At 50.5% G+C, this 27,260-nt stretch overlaps 1 protein-coding gene across 1 annotated transcript in view; it reads left to right on the plus strand.

Annotated features, from left to right (window-relative positions):
* Window positions 1-1,824: 1,824 nt before the first annotated feature.
* RAB40C (RAB40C, member RAS oncogene family) overlaps window positions 1,825-27,260 on the plus strand; it is a 38,058-nt gene continuing 12,622 nt past the window's right edge. Inside the window, exons 1-3 of the mRNA XM_039732178.1 lie at window positions 1,825-2,193; window positions 20,433-20,493; window positions 23,177-23,237. Coding sequence (XP_039588112.1) covers window positions 2,040-2,193; window positions 20,433-20,493; window positions 23,177-23,237 — 276 coding nt within the window. The 5' untranslated portion in view covers window positions 1,825-2,039. The remainder of the gene's footprint in view (window positions 2,194-20,432; window positions 20,494-23,176; window positions 23,238-27,260) is intronic.

The raw sequence follows: 27,260 nt of genomic DNA on the forward strand, positions 1-27,260 counted from the left end.
ATATTGGGAATTAGGAATTGTTCCCTGTGAGGGTGGGCAGGCCCTGGCACAGGGTGCCCAGAGCAGCTGTGGCTGCCCCTGGATCCCTGGCAGTGCCCAAGGCCAGGCTGGGCAGGGCTTGGAGCAGCCTGGGACAGTGGAAGGTGTCCCTGCCATGGCAGGGGTGGCACTGGATGGGCTTTGAGGTCCCCTTCAATACAAACCATTCTGTGACTATGAAAACATCCCCCTCAATCCATCCCCTCTCCCTGTCCATCCATGAGTGACCCTGCCCTGCCCTTCAGTCCTTCAGAACTCCTCGAGGAGCTGCAGGATCCTCGCAGGCTGAGGGGTGTGTGTGCTGCTGGCAGGCCTGGGGCACGTGGGCCATTGGAATGGGATTCACTGGAAGCAGCAGCCTGGGAACGTGGCTGGAGAAATGCCCAGCTCTGGAAAGAGGTGCAGGGTGCTTTGTTCAGTATAGGGATTTGTCAGCAATGATGGCAGGGAGAGGATCCTCCACATTCCCACTGGGAATCCCCTGGGATTGGGTTTGGGAGTGGTTCCTCTGGGATGTCAGGCCAATGCCAAGGGGTTCCAGTGGAGAACATGCAGGAGTCCTGGCACCCACAGCCCCACTGCCATCCCCATTCCCTGGGGACATGCTGGATGTCACCATGGCTGCCCCCTGCCCCACTGACAAGGGGGTGCACACACCTCCCGCCCCAAGGACCCCCTGCCTGCCATAAAATGGATGCTCACCCACCTGGATGCCCCCAGATTGTGGGCACTCCTCTCTCTGGATGCCCACCCCATATCTGGAGGAAGACACCCGTATGCCCTCCCACCCGGACGTCTCTCACACCTGGATGTCCCCAAATCCTGGGTGCCACCTCTTCTTGGATGCCCCACACATCTGGATGCACCCCATCTGTGTGCCCCTCCCACCTGGATGCTCAGCTCACATCTGGATGCCCTCCCTTCCTGGATGACACCTGGGCGCCCCGCACACACGGATATTCCCCAATCCCTGTCCCCCAATCCCGATCCCCACTCCCCAGTCCCGCTCCCCAATCCCAATCCCGATCCCGATCCCCAATCCCGCTCCCCAATCCTGATCCCCAATCCCGATCCCCAATCCCGATCCCCAATCCCGATCCCCAATCCCAATCCCTGTCCCCCAATCCCAATCCCCACTCCCCAGTCCCGCTCCCCAGTCCCGCTCCCCAATTCCGATCCCCAATCCCGATCCCCAATCCCGATCCCCAATCCCGATCCCGATCCTCAGTCCCGATCCCGCTCCCCAATCCCAATCCCAATCCCGCTCCCCAATCCCGATCCCCAATCCCCAATCCCGATCCCCGATCCCCAATCCCAATCCCGATCCCCAATCCCGATCCCCAATCCCCAATCCCCGATCCCGATCCCCAATCCCGATCCCCAATCCCCAATCCCGATCCCCAATCCCCAATCCCGATCCCCTATCCCCAATCCCGATCCCCAATCCCCAATCCCGATCCCCAATCCCGGTTCCTCTCCCCCATCGGGCGCTCCCCCGCCCGACTCGCTGTCCCATCATGCCCCGCTTCCCGCAAGGCACGCCGGGAGCTGTAGTCCTCAGCCGCCCAGCCGTCCGCTGGTCCTGCCCCCTGAGCTCTCCGGGGCGCGTCGGGGCGGGGCGCCTCTGATTGACGTGTGATTGAGCCTATGGAAGTGGCGGGTTTGCGGGGAAGGCGGGGACGTCTCTGATTGACGCGCGGTTTAGCCTATGGGAGCGGCGAGAGCGGAGCCGAGGCACCGCCGGGGCGGAGCGGGCTCGGGGCCCGGCGGGGCGGCGGCGCTTTGTGCGAGTGGGAGGGCGGAGCGGAGCCGTGTCAGCGGCGGGGGCGCTGCGGGGCCGGGCCGGGCCGGGCCCTTCCTCCTCCTTCTCCTCCTCCTCGTCCGCCGCAGGTCCCAGCGCGGCCCCGGCGGAAGATGCGCGGCCGGCGGTGAGCGGCGGCGGGGCAGAGGCCGCAGCCCGAGGCTGGCGGGCGGAGGATGCGGGCCGGGCCGCCCCGCCGATGAGAGGCAGGATGGGCACCCAGGGCAGCCCGGTGAAGAGCTACGATTACCTGCTCAAGTTCCTGCTGGTGGGCGACAGCGACGTGGGGAAGGGGGAGATCCTGGAGAGCCTGCAGGACGGCGCCTCCGAGTCCCCCTACGCCTACAGCAACGGTAAGAGCGGCCGGGGGAACCGGGCCGCAGGACCCCCATCGCTGTCACAGCCCGATCGCTGTCACCTCCCCCCGGCATTGCTGTCACCCGCATCCCGCGGGGACCCCCGGGGGCCGTCACCCCAGCGCCGAGGGGTTGTTTTGCTTTCTCCTTTGTTTTTTTTTTTTTTTTTTTTTGTCACCCCAGCGCCGAGCTGCCGGGCAGGGAGGGGTTGTTTTGCTTTTTCCTTTGTTTTTTTTGGGGTTTTTTTTTGTGTTTTTTTTTTTTTTTTTTTTTTTGTCATTAACTGGGAGCGCAGCGCGTGGCAGGCAGATCAGAGGCCTCCTGAGCTCCTTGAAATGCCCCAGATCTGGAGGCGAATGTGGGCAGAGGGGCTGGTGTCTGATGTAATCCCTGGATGCGCAGCCGGACCCTTCCCAAGCGGTCCAGGCAGGGCTGCCTCCCTCTCCCCGGCTGCCACAAGCACCGAGCCGTTCCCAGAGGAAGCAGGGGCTGTAACAAAAGAACTGGAGCCTGGTTGCCAGCCCAGAGCCGCTCTGGCTCGGTGGCTGTACCGGGAGCGGCCGGGTTGGCTGCTCCACCTCCTGCCAGCGTCGAGGTTCCTGATGGAGCCCATGACAGACCATTAACTACGGTATCACAAGACCGTAATTAAGAGCCAAGGAGTAGCGCTGTGCATTTCCTGCAGTTACGGTGTAGCACGGCCTGGCGGGGTGCGGGTCCTGCTGTGGATGTCAATCTGTCATCCTTCCCCTCCTCCGTGCACAGTAACATCCCCGAGGGCTCAGACCCTGCCTCATCGCTGCAGCCCAGGGCAGGAGCAGGTAGGGCCGGGTTTTGCCTGTATCAGGAACCCGAGGGAATCGGGAGCTCCTTGGTGCTCTGCACTGGCCAAATCTGGGGCGTGCAGAGTGGTGGGGCTCCGACCACACTCGGTCCTTGGAGCTACCACCAGTTCCACCAGAGCTGATGCAAATGCACACCTGCTCCACGGAGATTTACGGGGAGGTGGTGACTCAGAAGTGGAGCTGCCTGTGAAATGGGAGCAGCGCTTCAGGAAGGAGAAGGCTTTGCTATCATTCATCTCCTTGGGTGTCTGGCTGGGCTGGTGTGGTTTGCCTTTGAGGAGGTGCTGGGCGCTTCAGAGCTTCCCTGAAGAGAGTTTGTGTTTCTGGAGAGCCTGCCTCACCTGGGAGCTGTGGAACTGCTCTCTGGGGTTGGTGTTTACTGTGCAGAGTGTAACGGGGTGGCTGTTTTAAGTGAAGTGTTACAGTTGGAATTGTCTCCTGATTGAAGTGGGTTTGAAGCAGAAAAGGTAGGAATAAGGAGTGAGTTGAGTGGGGTCTTTGGTATAGGCATGAGACCCAAAGAACAGGGATATTGGCTACTATAGACCTTTTATTTCAGAACCCACTGTTTTGTAGCAACTAAATACCAGCATCTTTTTGTTGGAAAAAGAAACCTCAGTGAATAATTTCAGAACCTTCCCTTGTCCTCTGTGGGCAATTGAGCCCATTCCTAATTAGAGAATTAGGTCACATACTGTTGTTTCACAGTAATATATGCTCTGGTAGTCTCTGCTTCTGTTGATTCTGAGAGGCGACGCACCTTTAGGATAATCAGCTGGAGTGGCTTTGATATCCAAGTGAATTTGATCCTTCTGATGGTGCTGACAGCCTTGGCAGTGGAACTCCCTGTGCCTCTGGCACAGCTGGGACGTGCTGCCAGGGCATGCTGCTCCCCTGCCCTGACAGAGATCATCCCCTAAGCAAAGGCTGTTGGATTTTGGGAACAGCTCAAGCCTGGCATCCTCTTTGACACATACCTAATGTCATCCCAAAACAGCAATGCTGGAATGTCATGTGGAGATTCTGTTTGTAAATCTACTTGGAAGCACGTTGTCCTCGTCCTCATCCCCTCCCAGATCCCACATCCCAATTTTAAAATGACTGTTGTGTCATCTTCCACTGTTTTGGTCAGTGCAGAAAGCACAACTTGTGTGTGCTTTGGGCTGCTCTTGTGGTGGGGACTTCTCGTGTGCAGCTCAGGTCCCTAATCTTGGCAGGAAGGGGAGAGAGAGAGTGTTTGCCTTCTCTGTCTGCTTGGGGTCTGCTGCTTTTACTCTGTTGTGTGGAAACAGTTGTAAGCAGCCAGGTTTTGTGATGCAGAGTGGAATGGATTGTCCTTCCAGCTCAGGGAAGGCACACCCTGAGAAGTGAAGCTCTGTATTTTAGCTGCTCTTACCCAGCCTATTAGAAAAGGGATTGAGGGATTCCTCTGTGCTCCCTGGGCATCTGGGTGTTGGATCAGCACACAGCTGAGAGATGAAATCTGTTGGATTTTAGGTGCTGTAAGCAGCCTCTGCCTGCCTGTGTCCAGTATCTGAGAGCCTGGGATGCAGTGGGAGCTGTGTCTGTCCTACAGCACCATAGGTGCTTCTGTCCTTCCTTTTTCAGGATCCCTGAACAGCAGTGTCACTTCTCAGCACAGCGTTGGAGCTTGGCACCTCATTCTAAATCGGGCACATCTTATATTAGCCCCTGCAGTTCCTGTGGTGCATAGCAAGGCCTCAGCAATGTCCTTTCTTTAAATTGCTGGCAAAATAAACCTGCTCTGTGGGAGCAGAGGTGGTTCTTACTCCTGGTACAGGAGGAGATGTGAGCAATGCCCTGACCATTGCTGCACCAAACTATGAGGGCAGCGAGTATGGAGTTTCTAGTGACAAAAAGGTGGCATTTTGAGGAGGAAATTGACGTCCACTTGTCACTTGTGTGTTCCGTACTAGGTTCGTGCTGGAGCTATCAGTCTCCAGGAGCATCAGCCGCAGGGAGTGTAGTTTTTGACCTGTGGCTGGGTATTGTAACTGATTTGGACTTAGCTTTTGCTTTTTCTTGTTCATCCACAGAAGACCCTGAATTAAGCCTTCCTACTATTGTTTTGACAGGGAGAACATTAATGCTCTTCTGGGCTTCCAACGTTGTCCTTCTTCCCAGGTTTCACCCTCCCTTTCTCAAATCTGTAGTTGTGGAGGCAGGATGCTTAGAGCCTCACTGCTGCTCTGGACAGCTGGAGGATCTCACCTGGGAACCAAAAATCCTGCATTTTCCCTGAATGCCCTCTGTGCAGTCAGTGCTGGCTCCTTCTCCCCAGATGTAGGGAGGAGCTGCTCTGTGCCATGAGCCACAGGGTTACACCAGACTCGAGGTGCTGGCTCCTTCTCCAGGAGGAGCTGCTCTGTGCCATGAGCCACAGGGTTACACCAGACTCGAGCGAAACTGTGCTTTGCTTGTGGATGAGTCCCCTGCACAGATCACTTTGGTCTTTAAACAGCTGTCCTCATCCATCCCCAAGTACTGAAGCAGGAGAGAAATGTGTTGGTCACAGGGTGTTTGGGATATGGACGTGGTGGAGCTGCACGTGAAAGTAGGGGTGGTGTGCGTGCTGTGCATTAGGGGCACGAGGCTGCTCCTCACCTGAGGGACCCGTGGCTTTGTCACACTGTGTCACCCATCCACTCTGGAGTAGCTGGTTATTCATGTGCTGAAATGATCTCGCCCAGCAGGTTTGTTGGCTTGCAGGAGCAGCCAGCCCTGGGCTGAGCCCTGGCTGAGTCAGGGCAGCTCTCTGTGCTCTGCAGGAGAGGGCCAGCGCTGCCCTGGGAGGCAGTGCTGGTGCCCCAGGGACAGGGCTGGGCTCACCACCCAGACCTGAGGGTGATGTGCTCCCTCCTCACATGATGGAGGGCTTTTTCTGTGCCTGCCTTCCCCCTCACCTGCTGCTGTTCCCACAGGAAAGCAGAAATGTGTGTTAGGGAGAGAGTAGAGCGTGTTTTGGAGCAGATGGCTTTGACTGGAAAGGGGGTGGATTTTTATTTTTATTTTCCCTGTCCTCAGCTTGTATTAAAAAAGTGATGAGGATGCAGTCAATGTCCTCACTCTGATCTTGCAGTGAGCACACAGAAGCTGAAATGAGAGCCCTGCCCTGCACAGAGTTGGTGCTGACACCAGCCCCAATGCAGAGCCCCAGCACCTCCTTTCAACCCTGTCCCTTGGCTTTAGTACCTTTATTCAGACACCATCCTTAGGTGCTCTGTATCCCATTGCTATCCAGGCCCAAGGCAATGTCAGGGAAAAGGCACTTGAAGTGCTCAATGCAGTAGCTGCTCACAGGTTTTGTGGTTTAGGTGGAAACTGGATCTTTCCCAAGAACTCTTCCCCAATAGCAGAAGTGCAGGAATTCAGCTCCTGGGCAGCAGCAGCAGCAAGGCCACTAGGGCTGGGGGTTCCCTGCCAGGAGCAAGGGCTGGGGCAGTGCAGCTTCCTGCCCTTTCCCTGACCAAGAGGAACGGGAGAGGCATCTGAAGACACTGCCCAGCCCTTCGGAGGTGGTCGGTCCCTTCCAGCGCCGCTGTTTGCCTGGGGGCTGCTGTTAATTACCAGGTTGTTGATTTGAGTGATCCACAGCTTTGGATGTCTTTTCCCTCTGGTTGTTTCAGTGCAACTGTCTGAATCTGGAGATCCCTAAGTTGTTTCTTTCAAGTCTTCCTTTACAGCAGTTCCTCTCCTGATATGTCCTGTGACCCCTCAGGCACCAGTGTGCAACCAGAAACTCCCCTGGTAGTTCCCATGCCAACCAGGGGATAATCTGTCCCACAGCAGCATGCACAGGTGGGGAGAGAAGAGACACTTTGTGTCATCCTCTTTGCTGCCATGGAGGCATGTGAAGGGATGTTGCCCAGTGCTTCTGCTCCTTGCCTGCTGAGTTTCCAAGACTGACCACGGAGATGGTCTCTCACTTCTGATCTGCAGCCTCTGTGGTGCTGCCGTTTGGCTGCAGGACCTGCTGTACTGGTTTGCTTTTCACAGCCTTAAAAAGTGTGTAGCTGAGCAGCTCTGCTCTAAACTTGAGCTTGTGTAAGCACAGGACCTCTCTTCATACTGGCTCACCCTCCTGAGCAGACAAGAATTGCTGGGTGACCCCATGTGCAGTAAAACCTCAGACAGGGCCAGCACTGATGCAGTGGCACCTTCTGGGTATAGGCATGAGAGCTACAGATGTTGAGCCCAGATTTCAGGTGGCAGCTGAGTGCTCATCCTGGTGCTGCTGCACTGTCAGGGCTCTCTTTGGCCTCAGCAGGGAGGGAAGCCTTGGTTCTGGTGCTGCTTTGCTGCCTCCTCCTCCTCACCTGACCGGTCCCACCCAACACGTCCTGCTCTGCTGGAGCAGCACTGTCCCTGGCAATGGCAGGCACGGGCTGGCTGCCCCACTGCTTCAGCTGCTGCACTCCCGTGGAAACTGCTCTTTGTTTTCTGGCAGGACTGTATTCTTTGGAATAATGTTTCAGTTTGAGGCTTTAGCACTCTTGTGCAAGGAGGATTGAGGCAAAGTGTTCCAAGTGCAGCCCAGCCATCACGTTCCTGTAGTGGCTGCACAAGTGATGTGCAGGAAATGTTGGAGCTGGACTGTGCTCCTCATGCTGTTGGAAACCTCTTTGGATGGCTTGCAGAGTGCAGAGTATTGTTGCAGCAATTCCTGCTGTCTGCCAGCACTTGCATCAGTGTCCTTCAGGGATGTTCACTTCCCTGTCATCAGAGATGCAGAGCTGATCTCATCAGAGCAGGCAACTCAGAAACAGCTCCAGCATCTCTTATTTCTGCATTGTTTACTACATAACCTTTGTGTGAAAAATAGTTCCAAAGATACAGTGCTGAACCTCCAGCTCTGCTTGTTGTGGGACTAACCAGCTGCGATTTAAACTTAAATTCCAAAATAAAGCCAACAAACAAAAAAAATCCCCATTAGGCCAAAACCCAACCCCCAAACCAAGAGTCTGGCAGGTTTGGTTTCTCTCTCTAGTCGGGGTTAGAGGTGCAGAACAGTGTAGGTTGTTATGTGTGCAGAACTTCTGAGGAGGGTTGTTTTTGTTAGGGTTTTATAAAGCTGGGGACCTGCTCTGCAAAGTTCTGGATTGCACTGCAGAGTTCTCACCACCTCTAATCCCTCTATAAAAGCTGTGCTTTTATGGCTGTTAACGTGTTCCGGAGCCCTGAGTGCACAAAGGTGGTGTGAGCTGAGCAGTACAAAGCTGAAATGGGTGGAATGTTCTTCTAATAACTGGGATTAAAAGTTTTGCTGTGTTTTTTGTTTGTAAAAAGCAGGCAGGTTTTGCTCTCTCCAGATTCCACACCAAAACTGTCCACACCTCTCCTGGTGAGGAGGTTTTTGGTTGGTTCAGTATTTAAGCTGCATAGGAAAGACCATGGAAATTAGTCTCCTCCTCCTCCTCCTTCAGCTTTTGTTTCCAGCTGTTCCCTGACGTGTTTTCCTCTGCAGCCTCGCTCTCTCAGAACAGCAGAGCATCTTTCCATTGCATTTGAGAATAGCTACACTCTGAGCTGAGGCTTTGAGCTGTGGTTTTGTAACCTTGCTGGTTAAAATCTGGTTTTCTTTCCTTTTACCCCTCGCTGTCCCCTGGCACTCCAACTCGAGCTCTAGAGGAGCATTATGTCATATCAATTCCTGTGTGATTTCAGGCACTGGAGGAGGAAGGAAGCTCCAGTGTGAAAACCTTTTGCTTTGTTTTGCTAAAGGTTTTTCTGTAAGGTGAGCCTCACCTGAAAGAAAATCACCCTGAGGCTCAGAGGGTGGTGGCTCAAGGCAAGAAACCTCCATCAAAGAGTCTGTTTGCTTCTGCAAAAGTTGTAGTAAGGTTGCAACATAGCTTGGAGATTGTTTGTTCCTATAGAGCTTCTATTTGCTGAAAGTATTTTTACGTAGCCACAGCTTTTTAGATTTTCTTCCTCTTTTCTGCTTCATCTTTGTTTCATTTCCATCAGCCAATTCTAGCTATTGTTAGATCATTTAAAAACTTTGACACCTGTTCTCCTATAAATATAACATCTGAAATTCTTAATGTCCTGTATGTTCTGGGCAGGATCAGGCATTGAATTGGGACAAAAGTCCTCGTGCAATTCAAACATAATATTGCTGCTTAAACCATCAGTGGTTAAGAAGGAGACAGGCAGAAAGGGGACACTGAAAGGCTGCATTCAAACGACAGTTTAACAAAAGGTTCTGAGCATCTTTGGGGTAACCTTTTAAATAAAATGCAGACTTTAAAAAAAATGGGGGGATTTTAACTTGTTTCTAGCCCAGCCCCTGGGGTCCTGGCCCCATTTGGGGGTTTTACTGTACCATTGCCTCTCTGTGCAAGTGATTGGCCCTGCTCCCTGCTCAGTCCTGGACACAGAAATTACCTGCTGGGGTCCTGGGCCCATTTGGGGGTTTTACTGTACCATTTGCCTCTCTGTGCAAGTGATTGGCCCTGCTCCCTGCTCAGTCCTGGACACAGAAATTACCCTGCCATGTTTCCTTTGGTGCCAGCTGTAACAGCACCTGTAACAGGCCTTTTTTCCATGGTTCTGGAGTGGAGGCCAAGTGGACTGCAGACAGAACGAGATGGAAAAAACCTCAACCAAGCAATGAACAAAGATAATGCAGCAACCCACCCCCTCATAGATAAGGGGATATTTTGCCCACCGTTTATTTAATCTTAAATCCTCTCTTGTCCCAAGAGTTGTTATTTTTCTAACATTGTCAAACTGCCTGAGTAACTTGGTGGTAAAATACGTCCAGGAAACTGCAGGCCTGTGCTGTGGCACAAGGAGATGAAACTCTGCAGGGTAGATCTTACCTGAGGACCTTACCTGTGTTTGCCGTGGAACACCTCTGTGGGTGAGACACACTTGTGTTCTTGTAGGGCTCATCTGTATTAAAAGGCTAAAATTCAATACTTTCTTCTGTTTTAAAAATGTCAAATGCTGGCTTTTCCCTGGTGGCAGCAAAAGTGCTCCAGAGAGGCTGCCAGGGTAGCTGGAGTGCTGGAGTGGGATCTTTGTCCTGTAGGTCAGGAGGGGACCTGGGAGGCTCCAATTTGGGCTTGGAAAACCTGGTTTCAGGCTGGTGAGAGCTGCTGTGAGGCAGCAGAGTTTGTACAGGTGTGTGGTGAGGTGCTTGCTGTGCCAACAGGGCCAGTCCGTCCTTCAAGGACAAGGAGGGAGAACTGAACACACCTGCCATGCACTGTAAGTCAGGTCTCTGGAGATTTGTTGTCATTGGAAACAGCACGTGGAAAGGTGAAACCAATGTTAGCAGCCATCCTGGTGCTTCCAACATGCAGCAGCCCTTTCCTGGCTGTGGTTGGTGCAGCAAGACCAAACTTGGGAGCTTGAGAAATTCCTGGGGAGTGGAATCTCTGTAGCTGTTCTGGGAACTCTGCAAGCGTCTGCTTAACCTGTGTACACCCAGCTTAAGGGCTGCAGCTGTCTCTGGGTGTTCGGGTGGAGCATGGGTCTGGAAATGCTGGGCTTTTGCTGGCAAAACCTGGGGATGCCAGCAGGGTGTGGATGGGGATCCCAGGGATCAGAGCCAGGATCCCTGAGCAGGTGTGCACCTGAGCCTGGCATGCGCCGTGCAGGCTGCCCAGGTGTGGTGTGGGAATGCCACGAGGGTCTGATGCTGCAGAGCAGCATTTCCCTGCACAGTGTCCACAGAAGTGTAGCTATGAAGGGATAGGATATTCAAAGTATTTTGGACAAATACTTGGATTTTTTTGAGTGTTTGGGATTTTTTTGTCTCCAAGCATATCTTGATGTTTGTACGGTCATCCAGCAACAATGCAGACTGTTATGGTGCCCTCTGATTTCCCACACAGGCTGCCTTTGTTTCTGCATGCAGCTGTGTAGTTTTTATGGAGATCTGAATTGCAAGGCATGAAGAAACCCTTTTGTTTGTTGTCACTTCTGTGCATAAAATCATTCTTGATTTTCTTCTAAAGCACAAATCCACTTCACATCCCTGATTCTGGACTGACTTTGGACTGTTTCTGGGATTTCCCGGGTGTCTGCTGAAATTGTTGGAGCTTTAGGAACAGATTTGCTCCTGGCTTCAAATGCCATTTTGTGATGCAATTGTCCCCCTTAAGTGTGCCCAGAACAGAGTTCCTCTGTGTGAGAACCATATAGCTGCTGGAACGGTGCTGGGCTTGCAGCAGGCAGTGGACAAGTGAAATCTGCAAATCCGGCCTTCTTAGAGGTCTCCAAATCAATGTTTTCTTTTTGGCTGGTTACAAAACCAAAAAAGCAATTATTTGCCGGAGGTGCCCAGCTCCAGGCCCTCTCAGCTGGAGATGAAGATCCTGGGAACTGATGTGAGCAGCCTTCCTGTGAAAGGCTTCCAGGCTAAGTGGAAATCCCTCTCAGCTGAAATGAGGTGTCTGTGAATGGAAGATGGAGTATGTTTCTCAGGAGAAAATCTACAAATCTGGGTGACTGCAGATAAGTGAAAGGCGTGTTCTCTCTCTGTTTCAGCAGTGTGTCTGTACGAGGTGCTTGGCAGCTCGCTGGGTTTCTCACGGAGCTGCCAAGCGCCGCAGCAGCGCCCGGGGCTGGCGGAGCCGTGGGCTCTGCGTGGGGCTCCCCTCCTGCCCAGAGCAGCTCCTGCTCCTCCTGCTCTGCCGCTCACCGAAATAACGGGAGGCTCTTGTTGCCTCCAGCGAGCGGTGCAGCCAGGGGGGATCGTGGTGAGCTGCCGTGAGCAGGAGGGACGAGGGCAAGAGCAGGGGCCGGGCACGGTGCTGCTCTCCTTCATGCCCATGGCAACCCAGACCTCTTGATCCTGCTTCCAAAGCTCAGCTACGGTGCAGGACAGGATGACAGAGGTAAAATCACACACTTGACCTTCAGTGCCAGCTCTGCAGGCAGGAACTGGGCTGTTTTGCTGTGATGCTGTCGGGTGGCTTCTATCATCCTGCTCAAAACAGAATAGTGATACTGTGACACTGAAAGACACAGACCTGGGATGAATCCACCTATGTTTGGTTGACCCCTGTTGTTGGTGATGATAATTTGTTTCTCTCTTTAAAGAGTAGGTAATTGAAACGTGACTCAAAGGGATGAGCTCATGTGTTGTTTGGAAGGGATTTTTTCCCGTGGCTCACAGCTCTGAGCTGACTAGTTAAATTGCTGCTGTTAATGTGCTGCTGTATACACTTTTTAAGGTTGGGTGACTTCATCAGTTGCTATTTGAATAGCTTGAATTCTCTTTTTTCATCTGTTATGTTGACGCCACATTTGCAACATCTGTTATGTTGTGCCTCATACCACATTTTTTCTGAACAATTTAGTATCACTTACAGATGACAGAGAGAGTAACTACTCCTCTAAGCTGGGGTGGAAGATAATGCACCTGTGGTATCTTCTTACAGATGTTTCTGCTCGTTTTTAAAGTGCTTGTGAAATTAGAGGATCTCAAGCCTGCATGCATAACCTGGGTGCTGGCCCCAGCAGCTGCCTTCTGCCTGGGAGTGGGTTTGGTGTTGGATTAGTACACTTGGTTAAACCTGTTTGCTCTGAACATGCTTTCAGCAGCTCCTGGCCACCTGTGATTTCCATGCCAGTCTGCCTCGTTTGACTAGAAGTGATGCAACAAGTCCTCCTCTATCAGCTTTTGCCCACAAACAACCAATTCTGACAAGTGAATTCTGCCTTTTCCCTCACAAGCTGGTGAGGGCTTGTAAAAAACCCAAAACAACAAAACCCTGAAATAAGACATTTTAATCCACATTTACAATGTGTCCTGGCTTTGTATTCTGCTCTTGGAGCAATGTCCTGGGTTGGCTGTATGATGCTTGGTCACTGGCCTCAGTTGCTGTAGGTGACATTTCATGACCATCTCCACCATAAGCAGTTCTTAAACAAAAAGGTTCAGGGTGTGGTGAGAGGGAGCCTGAACATGGTGTGGGGGGTGCTCCACTGTTGTCTTGTGGAATATGGTTCTGCCAGAAAATGAGTCCCAGGAGGTCAGTCCCACTTTGGTGTGAGGGAGAGCCTGTGGAGAAGCTGGCGAGGTTGTATGGCCCTGGCTGTGTGGCAGGAACGTGCTGTGGAGCTGCTCTGTCACTCTGGGCCCCACCTTGTGTAATGCTCCCAGCACACCCCCAAAGCTGGGCACTGGGGAGGCTCTGCTGGAAGCTCTGCCTGTGGGTAACACCCTGTGGCTGGGGGCTGTTCCACCCTGAAATAACCTCACCGGGAGGGTGTCGGTTCAGGGCTGCTCTGAGCTCCTCTGCTGATGTCTGTGCTGTCCAAATTCCTGCTGTGAGCCCCATGTGTGAGTGTGGTTTGCTTGTGGAGGTGGTCTGGAGGCTTTGCCGTGGTTTTGGAGTGAGGATTTTGCATGCTGAAGACTGGAAGTGGCAGTGATGTTCTTAGTCCACAGCTGATCTGGAGCTATTATGCTCACCTTTTGGCCTCAATTTTGTGACCTCGCAGCACTTCTCCTCCCTCCTTTATTCTCTTGGACTTGTTAAGGATGGGAATTAGCTGCATGTTTCTGCTTCTCTCTTTTCTTCATGCTCAGGAAGGGATGGGGCTGCCTGGCCACTGGCTGCTCTCCCCCCACAGTGGTTCCAGCTTTCAGGAGGATCTGGGCAGCCCCAGGTGGTGCCTGCACACACAGGGGCAAGGCTTTCTATGCCCCAGGCATATCAGTCATGACTTGGAAAGGCATGGATCATCTTGGGAAAGCACTAGTAACATCTTGAGAAGGTCTGGTAACATCTGTGACACCCAGGGACTTGGCAGAATAAACAAGGAACCTTTGGACACAAGCATGCTTGGGTATCACTGGCTTTTGGGATAAATGAATTTCTGCATTAATGGCCTTAGGCTGGACTTAGCAGAGCACAGAAGGAGTCCAGTTCCAGCACTGGAGAAGGAGCAGCTTCTGCACTGTGTGCAGCACAGATTGTTTTTTCCTTTTTTAATCCAGCAGGAAGGTTGGCACAGGCCCTTTGGAGGGAGAGGGAGGGACCTTTCAGCAGCTCATGTCTTGCATATGCACCAGTAAGGTGACAGCTAGTGTATGTGACAGAAAACATGCTGGTATGTCCCCAAAGGTGTGCCAGGGGACTGTGGCAGGGGGAGCCTGAGTGACTCCCAGCCAGGCTGTGCCAGCCCTTCAAAAGGGCTCAGAGGAGGGGACACCCTGACCGGACCCTTCATGGGGACCCCTGGCTGGAAGGGACAGGGCAGTCACGCATGCTTAATGTTTTCACAAAAATTCACAATTGCTGTGGTGTTCTTGGCATCCACAACCTTGACAAAACTGTTGATAAGGTTTAAAACCAAATTTACCGATCCCTGCTTAGTCACAGCTCCTGGAGTCCTTGGTGCTGAGAAGCTTCACTACAGATTCATCCTTGATATTTTCCTTTCGCACAAGAAAGGATTTGCAGTCCATTGACCCACTCTAAAGTGTTCCTAGGTGCTTATCTACCTTCGTGGCAGTGAGAACATGCGTTTGAGCCCAGCTGCACCCTGAGTGATTGTGGCTTTGATCCTTCCCTGTGTAGTAAGGAAGGATTGTCACAACACAGCTTACAAATTCCTGGCTGGATACTCTTGGTGTTGGCCTGTTTTACAATGATGGAATGCCTTTGAATCTGTCAGCTCCTTGCTCTCAGAGCTCTGCGTCCCTTTCTCCCGAGGCTGCTCTCTGGTGCCACGCAGCATGACCAGCCCTTCACAGCTGGTTACTCGAGTTCACTGGGAAATCTCAGCAAGTTAAATATTTGATGTGTGTTCTCTATGTTTTCATTCCAGCCCTGTGCTCTTCCCTCTTCCCAGCAGCCAGTGGTCAGTGTGGCACTAAACCTACAAACCTTTAGCGAGGCCCTTTAAGTGCCCCAGACCTTGTGCACTCGGCAGGGCTGATGACCTGTGAGCAAACAGAGGAGCCTCGGGGTGTTTGGGGGAAAACGCAACTTTTCAGTTAGACATTTGTGGTGTGGTGGCTTCAGCTGCACTAATGACAATCACAAAACAAAGTCCATCACCAGGCTGGCTGGGTGAGGCACTGTGGTGACAGTGAATCTTTCTGGTGGCTTCTGGGCCAGTCTTAAGATTTCCCAGTCGAGCAGAGCATTTCTGTAGGGCTGCAAGAGGCCAGGCACAGCTCACCTTTAGCCCTCTTCTGAGTGCTCAGATGCCATCAAGAGTTGCAGAATGCAGCCACTCTGACTTAATTATGTCTGTAGATAAAGGAACAATCCACTGAATTGCAGCATTAGTCAGGTAACAAAAGTCCACTCAGTTTATCTTATTTTTATTTATATGATGCATTGAGTAAAGGTTTGGCCTTGGTTCATCATCATTGCACACCTCCAGTTTTGCCTGTTGACCTTATGTATCTCTTTGCAAGCAAGTTGGTTATCTTCTTTTGAATTCTAAATAAATGAAACCAAATTTAATTTTTAAACGGAGGAAAAAAGCTGAGGCTGCATCATGTAGCGCATGTCTGCAAGCTGGGGGAACTGAGTTTTAATGAAGTTAAAATAATGTGCACTGTTATGTTGGGTTTTTTTTGTGGGTGGACTAACAGCGAGGTGGATTCCAAGCTCCCACAAGCAGAAACGTTATAAGAAACATGTAAGAAATGAGGTGGAAAAAGCATCTTTGGCCAATCTGACTCACACAAACTGGAAATGACTGCAAGTGACAAGGAGTTTCTCTCGGAAGAAAAGCAAGCTTTAAGTCTTAAAACTATATCAATGTTTCATTTGAGTATATTGATTTATTTTTACTACTTTTTATTTTTTTCCTTTGGAAAGAGATTTTTGAACATCACCTGGAATGTCTTCTGGCCCAGATTTGTGGATAAATTATGTTCTTCTTGGAGACACTGCAGATACACACTGGAGATGGTGCTGGCAGCTTTTAGGGAAGGTCTCAGGAAAACCTGCTGATGGCTTGGTTCATGTGGGATGAGCCCTTCATCCCTGGTTATACCTTTGTGATGTCTGTGGTAGGTGGTCTGTGGATCATGAGAGCATCCCTGGAGGAGGACACTGCATTTGGACCAGTAACCAAAGAAGCAGTGTTGGCTCTGGCATTACCCTGGGAGCTGGAATCACCCTTTCCCCAGTGCAGTGGGGGTCACCTTGGAAAGCTAAAAGGGGAAAGAAGCACATGCTGCTCTTAGGTTTTGCTCAAACCTGCCTTTTTAAGGGGAGGTGCCCTTCTGGCCTCCACCCAGGTGTTAGGGCAGAGTCACTTGGTGAGTCTGCAACTGCAAACTTGTCTCCTTTTCTCTGAAACAAAAACCCACAAAAACCCAGAGGCCGCCACGTTTCAGTAGTAAACATTTATAGAGCTTTGTTCACTTGAGCTGTTTAAAGCAATTTTCCTAAGAGATCAATGTCTTTAAAGGGAAAGCCTGAAATGCACACCTCCCTTATGTTTCTCCCTTTTCCAGTGTGACTTCCAGATCCATGTACCTGCATGGCTGCTGCCTCCTGCTTTGTGTTTTTCTGCTCATGCAGGTGCAGAGCAGAAGCTTGGCAGAGTGGACAAACACGTGTGTCCGAGCCATGAATTCCCAGGGGAAAGGGAACAGCCTGATATAAAGTAGTATCAAGTGCTGGGAAAAAGTTACCATTTCTCTTGGAGGGGTTTTACTTTTCCTATTCACATCAAGTGTCATCTTTTGGGTGAAAGCTTTAAGTAAGCTGAGGTTGGGTGTGGAGTTTTCAGGTGATACTGATGCAAAGTGTATTATGCTTGGCATGAGTAATTTGGAAGAGATCAGAGTTTCCTGTAACACATCCCATGGATTCCCATGGGAAAATGACTTACCTTCTTAGGTTTTCCTTATAGCAACTGGCAAAAGAAAGAAAGAAGGGTTTGGGATTCCCCAGAACCTTGCCCAGGAGCATGAAACCCAGCTCCGTGAAGGAGAATCAGGTGTCTGACATCAGGCTTGGTACAGCAGATCCCTCTGTGCCAGGTCGGCTCTGCTGCAGGAATGGGCTGGGATGACATCAGTGTAAGCAGGAGTCTAAAGCAGGGCTGGAAAAATAACACAGGAGTCGGTCTGAATGCTAAATCCCAGAGAACAGCCCAGACTTGTTCTCTGAGCCTCATTTCCTTTGTTGCATCATGGTAATATCGGTTCAGAAAGAGAGATCAGATGATATAAAATGGGCTTTAAAGAAGAGTGTTTTGTTTTCCACCAGCGCTGCTGCTGTGGGGCCAGGCAGGGCCGTTTCTCTGGGCTGTGTGTGCCGCAGGAGCACCCCGAGGTGGGGCTGGCTGCAGGAGCACCCCCTGCTGGGGCTGTGTTCTGCAGGAGCACCCCGAGGTGGGGCTGGCTGCCAGGAGCACCCCGTGGTGGGTTGGCTGCAGGAGCACCCCGTGGTGGGGCCGGTCCCTCCCTGTCAGGGGAGAGGGATCGGAGCCACTCCGGCAGAGCAGTGTCCATCCCGAAATGAGCTGTGCTTGGCTGTGAGCAGAGGTGATGCTCAGGTAGGGGAAACCCTGTCACCTGCAGAAAGGAAGTTCTAAAAACTTCCCTTGTGTCTGAGCTGCCTGAAACGTAAAGGTGGAAGGGCAGCCCTGGTATGGCTATGGCCAGGCACTGTCGCACTGCCAGCGGCTTCAGAGCAGAGGTGGCATCTAGTGGCTGCTGTAACCCTCTGTCCCCCGATCCCTGAGACAAGGAGGAGCCAAGGCTGAGCTTGAGCTGTAGGCTGGGCCTGGGAAAGGCTGCTCAGCTTCCCTGTGAGCTGTAAGTGGGGGAGTGCCTTGGGCTGCAGCTCAGGACACAGTTGTGTGTTACTGGGACTGAGGTATAAGGGGCCAGTAGTGGTGTTCAGCACAGTGGTGAGTCCCATGATTTTGAGGCCACTTCCAAACTGATGCAGATTTTATCTCACCAGTGAGCCATGGGAGAGCTGTGCTTGTGAACTGCAGCCTGCTCAGTGCTAGCCAGCTAAAATACCAAACCAAAACCAGCGAGTGCCTTTGAGCTGTCCTGATGCACTGAGTGTTTATGGAAAAGGGAAGCTGAAATTTTCTCCAAAACATTGCAGTTGTGCAGGTTTTTGTTTTCATTAATGAGCTTGTAGGCAGGGTTTGCTCCATAAACCTTTTCTAAATTCAATCCTCGTCTCAGTTTGGGTGTTTTCACGTTAAGAAGAGCAGTACTTTCTTCAGCCCATAACCAGATACCAGCTTGCTTTTAGCTGGAGTGTGTGTGATCTCCTTGGGCCAATGTAACACCCAAAGACTGGTGTCCCTCGGGATTAAAGTACGTGCTGTAGTTTCAGATGAACATGGATTATTTAAGGCATTTCTCTGGTGACCAAGTCATGAGTTTTGATTACAGGGAACCCATGTTCCTCTGGGGATGTAGGCTGGGCATTTAGTGGGCGAGGAGCATAATGAAGACATCTGCGTATTTGACATTTCCATTAACAAGTTTCCTTCTCTTCCCAGTTAAGCTGAACCTCTCTCACTTTTAAAAGCTGTAGTCAAGCAATTTGTTTCAGCTCAGCAGTGGCATTTTTGGAAGCACATGGCCTCCGTGCCCTGAAAATTGTCCCTGTTCCCACCCTGTGGTGCTTTCGTGCAACTGCTCCACCCGGGCACTGCTGGCACTGGGGGTGGTCGGGACTCGCTGCTGACAGGGAGCTCTTGTGCCTAAGGAGGGGCCAGAGTTTCTGGGATTTTGCATCTGAAACAGAGCAATGGGCTTAATTAGCCCATTCCATTACAGCCCATCAGATCCTGGTTCAGGAACTGGCAGGGGAAGATGTCTGGATGCTCCCTGCTGGTAGCAGAGCAGCCTTACTCCCAACTACTCCTCGCCATCCCTGGGGATCAGGGAGATTTATGACTGCCTGGAAATAAATACAGATCATTCACTTGTCCCTGGAGGAAGATAAAATGTAAACTGCCTATTTTCTGTGATACAGCACTGGAAATAGTTGGAATTTAAGGTAATTATCTTTATTGCTTTTTATAGCACCCTATGAAGGCTGAAATCTAATTTGTTTTTCACTAACAGGGAACTCCTGTGGATGACTCAGAAAAATCCATTTGCTTTATTGACAGACTTGTCTGTTTGGTTGTCAGGGCAGTGTTCTCCTTGCAGGAAAAGGGAAATGCAGGTCATAACACAACAGCGTGGGGTTTTAATAGAGATTCAAAGTTTGATATCTGTTGGCAAGAAGAAAAACTAAAGTTGATGTAATTAGAGTGAAGTGACACTGCTTTATTAAAAGGTTGTAAATTAGTTGATGCTTCAGTGGGTGTGCAGTAATGGTGCTCTGTGCTTTGTTTATGCAATTTGACTACACTTGAAGCTTATTAACAAGAGCTTGCTGAGAAGCTGCTTTTCCTGGGCACCTGGTGCCCCTTGGCTTTGGGAAGCAGGTGGGAGGTGCAGTTGTGCCTCTTGCCCTGTGCCTGGGGCTGCAGGCAATGCTGTGTTCCCTGTGGTTTGGGCCTGTTGCTTGCAAGGGGAGTTGTTTCTTTTCAAACTCTTCAGTCTGACTGTGAGACAGGCTCCCAGTTTTAACAAATTTCATATGTGTCTGAAGGTAGTGGACACCCCTTGTGTGAGTGAGTTGCATGCCAGCAGAGCTGGGTGTTGGGGTTGGGGGGGTTTCTGCTGCTCGGGTGCTGTGGCTCAATGAAAAGCAAAAGCAGATGTCTGTGCTGCCCCTCAGCCCTTCTCAAGCGGGGAGTGTGTCCTGCCTTTACCTGGCCCCCTGTGATCCACACCCCAGAGCTGCTCAGAACAAGGGACAGCAATCCTTCAACAGCCTTCCTGTAACCTCTCCCAAAATGCCCTGTGGCAGCAGGCAGTGGCTTGAGAAATGCTGGGACTGCAGGCTGATCTAGCAGAGATGTATCTAAATTGTTTCTGCCTGCTCACCCCCGAGAAGCCTAATTTATCACTCCCCTATGGGATAATGCTACAAATCACTGAATCATGGAGTGGCTTGGGTTAGAAGGAACCCTAAAGCTCACCTTGTTCCATCCCCTGTGCCATGGTCAAGGACACTTTCCTAGGTTTCTCTAAGTCCCATCCAACTTCTCCTACAGCTCAAGTTCTGAGAGGTTTAAAACCACAATGAAGAAGTCAGAAGCAATGTAGGAGTTAACTGTGTTTTCAGGGAGGAGGGATAGAGCTCCACAGAGCAGTCTTTGCCATGGAGCAGAAGTCTGTTCCTGTCAGGTCTCTGTAGCTCTCCTCAAAGAGGCAGCAGAGCAAGGAGGAGAAAACATCCCTTTAGGAAACATTAAATGAGAGCTCCATGTGGGCAGAGCAAGATTCTTGTGCATCTCTGAAGATGTTCTCCGGGTTTGCTCAGCTTTTCATTGCTTTTCTTTCAGGAATTGACTACAAGACCACTACTATCCTGTTGGACGGCAGAAGGGTCAAGCTGGAACTCTGGTGAGTGTTTCTGAGCCTTTTTAACCCAAACCCTGGGAGCTCAGGCTGGGTGAGCAGGGACACAGGGCTGGGGGGATGCTGTACCTGGCTGTGGAGGGTGTGGACTACCCCTGGGGGTGTGGTGGGGCTTCCTGGCTATTCTTACCAGAAAGTTACTCTGGCAAACAAGATTCCTTTCTGTCAGTCAAGTAGCACAAACACCATGCTGCTCTTTTCTGGAATAGTCTGAATTCAGTCATTGTCTGTCATAACTGACCATTTTCACTGTTACTGTGCACTTGAGACTTCACCTGTAGTTCTGTTGTCTGGAACTCCTGGCACAAGAAGCACATGGATATTTTAGAACAGGTTCAAAGGAGGCCATGAAGATACTCCAGGGCTGGAGCTCCTCTGCTCTGGAGCCAGGCTGGCAGACCTGAGGGACCTGAAGAAGAGAAGGCACCAGGGACACCTCAGAGCCCCTGCCAGGGCCTAAAGGAGCTCCAGGAGAGCTGCAGAGGGACTGGGGACAAGGCATGGAGGGACAGGACACAGGGAATGGCTCCCACTGCCAGAGGGCAGGGCTGGATGGGATATTGGGCAGGAATTGTTCCCTGGCAGGGTGGGCAGGCCCTGGCACAGGGTGCCCAGAGCAGCTGTGGCTGCCCCTGGATCCCTGGCAGTGCCCAAGGCCAGGCTGGGCAGGGCTTGGAGCAGCCTGGGGCAGTGGAAGGTGTCCCTGCCATGGCAGGGGTGGCACTGGTTGGTGTATAGCATCCCTTCCAACCAAACTATAACATCATTCTATGTTCCCATACTGCCCTTCATCACTGAGGGACTGGTATTGTTTTGGAAGCAATACTGGATTTTCCTGGTATGCAAGGATGAGAAATAGAAACAAGAGAAGGAAAGTAGAAGAATAAAACAGGTGAAACCCTTGGTGCCTCAGCAGCTGGATATTTCTCAATGCCTTGAGTAGAAAATTAAAACAAGCAGTGAACAGACATCACCACATCAGGGTAGAGTGAACTCCAGGAGAGCAGGACTGACTGGAGTGACCAGACCCTGGGACAGAGATGGGAGAACACTGCATGGGAGGAGTAACCCCTGTCTTATCTGTCAGCACCAGAGGGACAGCTGGAGTCCTTCTGGCTGAGCTTTGTCTGACTTTCTGAGGAGCTGACACAGCAGTCTGGAGATGAAAGAGGAAGGGAAGGACAGGAAAGGTAGTCTGTCCCTACCCTGGTTTTCACACAGATCCAAGAATTAGGGAATGACACAAGTCCTAAAACATGGACTTAAATATCCCCTTACAAATGCTTGGGTCAAGTAACAGGAATATTAGTAACATGTGTGAATTGTTAAATAGGAATGAAGTCCATGTTCTAAGCCTCAGTGACTGACTCTAGCATTGTGTAGTTTGGTGGTTTAATTATACCCTTGCTCTTTGAAGCTGAATGTCCTCATTTTTTTTTTACAAAAAAGAACAGAAGCAGCTAATTTATCTCTTCTAGCCTCCATGTTTTTATGTGCCACTTGTTTTCTTGTCTCTCTTGTAAGATACCTATTTTAACATTTCAGTCCCAAGTGTGTAGTAACTTAGTGCTTCCCTCTTGAAACCATCTTTTTATAATGTAATTCTTGAGCTGGAGAACAGCACAGAAACTGAAAAGCTGATAACACTGATTGATGATGCCTTAGTGTGATCTTTTACCATTACTTACCCAGTATTTGATTGTCGAGGGAGAAGGCCAGGTAAGCACAGGCTGTTAGATTGATGTCCAGGATCCTACAAAGCTTTAGATCTGAAAAAATTACTGTCCTGCACATGAGGTCAGTATGTTTTTCGTAGAGCTGCAAATCTGGGGCTGAGGGATTCCTCAGCCTTCTCAGTGGTCATTAAAGTGTCTTTTATCCTGGCCCAGGGAATAGATTTGAGAAATAATGACCATATTATGTCTCTGATTAGCCTGACACATTTCAGTATATCCGGGTTAAATCAGAGTGCTGGACTCTGGGGTCTTGTTCCAGAAGGGCATTGAGAGGTGCTGGCAGCGTTGTCAAACTTAGTTGCACTTTGTCCAGACAGGACAAACTCTAGTGACTGAAAAAAGCCCCTTATTGTCACAGTGGTCTGGAAACACTGTACCCCACTCCTGATCCCCAGCTTTCTGAGGCTATATAGCCCAGTCTGTCAGGGATCTGGGTATAAAGAGAAGTCCCTTTATTTTTGTTAAAATGTATTGGACAAACAGGTGAAGCCTAGTGCAAGGCAATTTCTCCTCCTGTGAGTGGTCATATTTAAGTTGGCTGTTCTCCGTGGCTGGGAGACCTCTGCAGACTCACTCTGACTTTGAACTCCTGTGGACTGAAGGGAACTAGGCAAAAAATCTTTTGCCCAGAGGAGTAAAATGACTTATACCCTCACACATCATCCAGTAGTGCTGCAGCCCAAGGTTTGGGCTTGTATCTTCTCCATGGGAAGCACGGTGACAGTGACAACCTGTGCCCAAAGGCAGAGATGTACCCACTGGTTCTTCCCCAGAAGAATCCACCATGCAGACAGCTTTGGGTACCATGTACATCCTAAAGATCTGACTAGATAAACCCTGATTTCTATTTTGTTTCTTTATGGCCAGTAGGAGATGTGCAGTATGGGAGTTAGTTCTCCACATGTCATAGCTATAACTTTTCTGTGTTTTAGGGACACCTCAGGGCAAGGAAGATTTTGCACTATTTTCAGATCCTACTCCAGGGGAGCCCAGGTAAGTGCTGTTCTCAGGGCTTTGCTTTAACATTACTTTAATATTTGTTTTAACTTTAGGCTGTGTAAGTCTTTCTTGTCATAGTAGAGAGCTCTGAAGAGGAATGCACTGATCACCAAAAGGATCTCTGTAGATGATAAGAGACACTCAATGTTGTCATGTTGCCTGGGATTCTGTTCTTATGAAGTGGTGGGAGAGAAGGGAGTGAATGGCAGAGTTTGCTAAACTCCTACAGAAAAGGTCTGTGCAGACAATATTCAGTCTCAATTTCTAGAGGAGGGCTGAGAGGTCGTTAGAGAGAATGAGGCAATTCTCGCTCTAGATCTGCCTCAGCTTTAATGTGGGAGCTCCTACTTTCTGAGGTTTTTAAAATTTGTTTAAATATGGCACTGGCTTTCCCAGTGGAGTTCTTCCAGTCTGTGTTGCTTTCGAGTCAGTTCCAAAAATAGGGGTGGCTCCTACTTGCATGTTTGAGGCAGACTTGAAACTAGAGCAGCTCAATTGGAACGTAAAGTATGTGTGTTCCTCAAAACATGAGGCAGAGTGTTACATTTTGAGTTTCTCCTTTGGGCCCCGCTCCAGAATAGCATCAAGATTCTCAACAGCACAAAAATCTTGTGGTCGTCTGGAAAAGTGCTGTTTAATAGTGCTGACAGTCCTGCTGTTGTCCTTTTAGTAACATGGCAGGGTCCCTCCAGGATAAAGTTTACCTAAGTTAAATGAGTTACTTTATTTTCCTTATTGTTTTCAAGTTGGAAGCTTTGGAGAAAATTCCTCCTCTGTTAGACACTAGGAGTTAGAAGCTGTGTATCAGCCTCCTGAGCAGGCCAGTATCCTGGGAAATCACCAGCCTTTGGGAAATGTTGTACTTCTACTCAAGCTCTTACCACTCCTGGCTTTTTGCCCCTTGTATCTGTAGACCTTTGCTTTGCTAACTGGCAAAATCCACGTTGTTCTCCTTCTCTGACTTGCTGCAAATTCACTTGTGCTGTAGACATAGGAGCACCTCACCTGGAGTGTGCTGTTGAGATCTCCCCGTGTCCTGTTTATTCATGTTAGTGCACATCTCTGGTGGTCTGGAGGCTTTGAGGCAGCTCCTTTGAAGCAGAGGCCAATTTCCTGGTGCTTGCAGAAAAGTGCATGGGAAGGAGAATTGGAGTTCTGCAGTGGGAGAGTGCAGCATCTCCCGTTCACATGTTCAGTCCCGAGTCTGAGTTTCTTTCAGCTTCTGCATTTCATTTCTTTCAGCCTCTACATTTCATTTTCTTTCACCCTTTACTACTTTTCAGAAAAATCTAGAATCCCAATCACATAATCACAGTTTGTATTGGAAGGGACCTTAAGGCTCGCCTCATTCCAACCCCTCCCATCTGCAGGGACATCCTCCACTAGACCTGTGTGCTCCAAGCCCCATCCAGCCTGGCCTTGAGCACTTCCAGGGATCAGGAATCCACGACCTCCTCATGGAACCTGTGGGCTTGAGGCCATGTTGCTTCCCTCACCAGTTAGAAGTGAACAGAACTGGTCAGTGTGGTTTTCTGGTGACCACAGAACTCTGCTTTGGTCAGGCTCTTTCTAAGACCTTGCTGTGTCAGATGCTCAGGTCAAACTGGGAATGAAAAGCAGCAACTACTGTGTCCAGGAATGCCACCTGGGAGCTTTTAGCCCTGTGTGCAGCCACTGTGCACAGTGGTTACTCCCCTTGGTGTGACCTGGGAGCTCCTCAGAGCAGTGCTGTGTCTTGGCAGGGCTGCGCCCTCAGAGCCTGAGCCCATATGCCAGACCTTGTACCTGCTGCTGCCACAGAGCAAACTGGGGCACAGGGCAAAGCTGAAATGGGCAGTGATGAGAGCACTCCAATTGGATGGGGAGAGAGACACACATCTGTCTGGAACCTGCATGGAGCTGTGAGGCAGTGGTGCAGCACCTCCATGTCATTCCTGCAGTCTCTTCTCCCTGGACACTGTATTTGGGTGCCACAAGGTGTCATGTACCTGGCTGCCCACAGGCTTGAAAGGGATTGATTTTCTCTTCCTTCCACAAAGTGAAGCTCTTGGCCTTCTTCAGCTGTATTTATCAGTATTGCTGGAGGAGCTCTCACCTGAGCATCAGCAAGGTTTGCCTCATCCATCTCACTGCCTACCCCTCCCAAGGAGTCTGAGAGACAGTGAACCTCCTCAGCCAGGCAGGGGGACCTCTAATGGGGATGCTTTATAGAGTCATGGAATCACTAGGGTTGAAAAAGCCCTCTGAGATCATCGAGTCAAACCAGGAACTCAGCACTGTCAAGGCCCCAGCTAAACCATGTCTCTCAGCATCAAATTCTACATGGATTTCTTTTAACATCTCCAGGGATGGTGACTCCACCAGTGCACTGAACAGCCTGTGTCAATGCCTGACTACCGTTTCAGTGAAGAAATTACTCCAAAATGCAATCTAAACTTCCCCTAGCACAACTTGAGGTTGCTTCTTCTCACCCTGTCACTTGTTACCTGGGAGAAGAGACCAATCCCCACCTGACTCCCACTTCCTTTCAGGAAGTTGTAGAGAGCAATTCACTGCTGAATGCTGGGGTATGGAGCTCACTTGCACAGCAAGGTGTAGCTCACACCTTTGCCTCAAGACTGCCCTCTGCTTGTGCAACAAATACCTTTTCCAAAGTGCTGTTGTGATGTCTTAATCCTGGTCTGCCCAAACAGTCAATGCTTAAAAGCAGCAAACCAGCCCTAAAGAACAAGGTTGCCTTGGATGAGGAGAGGTGATTCCCAAGGAAAGTCTCTCCAGGCCCTCTGAAAGTGCCCAGGAGATGAGCACAGGGAAGGTGCCTCTTGAAAATGACTGGAGTCCTTGTACATCTTCTCCAGGTGGTTTGGAGTAAAACTCAGATTGTTTTCAGCAACAAATGGTTGGCTCCCATGTGATGTTCCAGTGTTATTCCTGTATTAACAGCAATCCAGATACCATGTCTCTTAAAAAACTCATCACAACTGGCAGTGGAAGAAGAAAGTATCTAAATTTATACTCTGAATGTTTAACCAAAGCAAGAGGACTGTTTGTTTTGAATAACAAATGCCTGTGTGACTGCAAGGATGGACTTCCAACACCTCCAGTTATTTTCAGTATGCAGAAGCTGACTTCTGGCATGGCCTTAGCATAAATACAGCATAACCTATGTGGTCTTGGCAGAGAAACACAGAGATGCTTCTGAGTTCTCTGATTTAGAATTACAGAATGGTTTGGGTTGGAAGGGACCTTAAAACCCATCCCATTCCACCCCCTGCCATGTCCAGGCACTCCTCCCTGTGTCCCAGGTTGTTCCAAGCCCTGCCCAGCCTGGCCTTGGGCACTGCCAGGGATCCAGGGGCAGCCACAGCTGCTCTGGGCACCCTGTGCCAGCGCCTGCCCACCCTGCCAGAGAGCAATTCCTAATTCCCAGTATCCCATCTAACTCTGCCCACTGGGAGTGGGAAGCCATTCCCTGTGTCCTGTCATTTTATGCCCTTATCAAAGTTCTTTTGCAGTTCTTTTGGAGCCCCTTTAGGCCCTGACAGGGGCTCTGAGGTGTCCCTGGAGCCTTCTCCTCTCCAGGTGAGCACCCCCAGCCCTCCCAGAGGGGCTCCTGCCCTTGGAGCATCTTCATGGCCTCCTCTGGACTGTTACAAGATGTCCACATCCCTCATGTTGGAGGCCCCAGAGCTGGGTGTAGTACAGGTGTGGTCTCCAGGATGTATTCAGGGCTGTGTACTGTAGTGGCTTCTTAACTGCACTTGTTTGCTTTCCTTTCTACTGTCTTGGAATCATCAGACTTCAAGACTTCTGCTGTAGGAAGGCTGATGCAAATCCCCTTGGAGGCAGGAGAAACAGCTTATTGAAACTAAAAGCCAACAGCTCAGGAAGAACAAATCCAGCAGAGAAAAGAGGTGCCAGCGTGGGAAAAGCTCTGAAGTTCAGTGTGATATTTGTACAAGAACAGGTTGTTGTAAACTGGCCTTGAGCACCTTCATGCTGAGAACTAGTGGAAGG

The sequence above is a fragment of the Passer montanus genome, unplaced genomic scaffold, assembly GCF_014805655.1.
Source record: "Passer montanus isolate IOZ18808 unplaced genomic scaffold, ASM1480565v1 scaffold8, whole genome shotgun sequence".
NCBI classification, from domain to species: domain Eukaryota; kingdom Metazoa; phylum Chordata; class Aves; order Passeriformes; family Passeridae; genus Passer; species Passer montanus.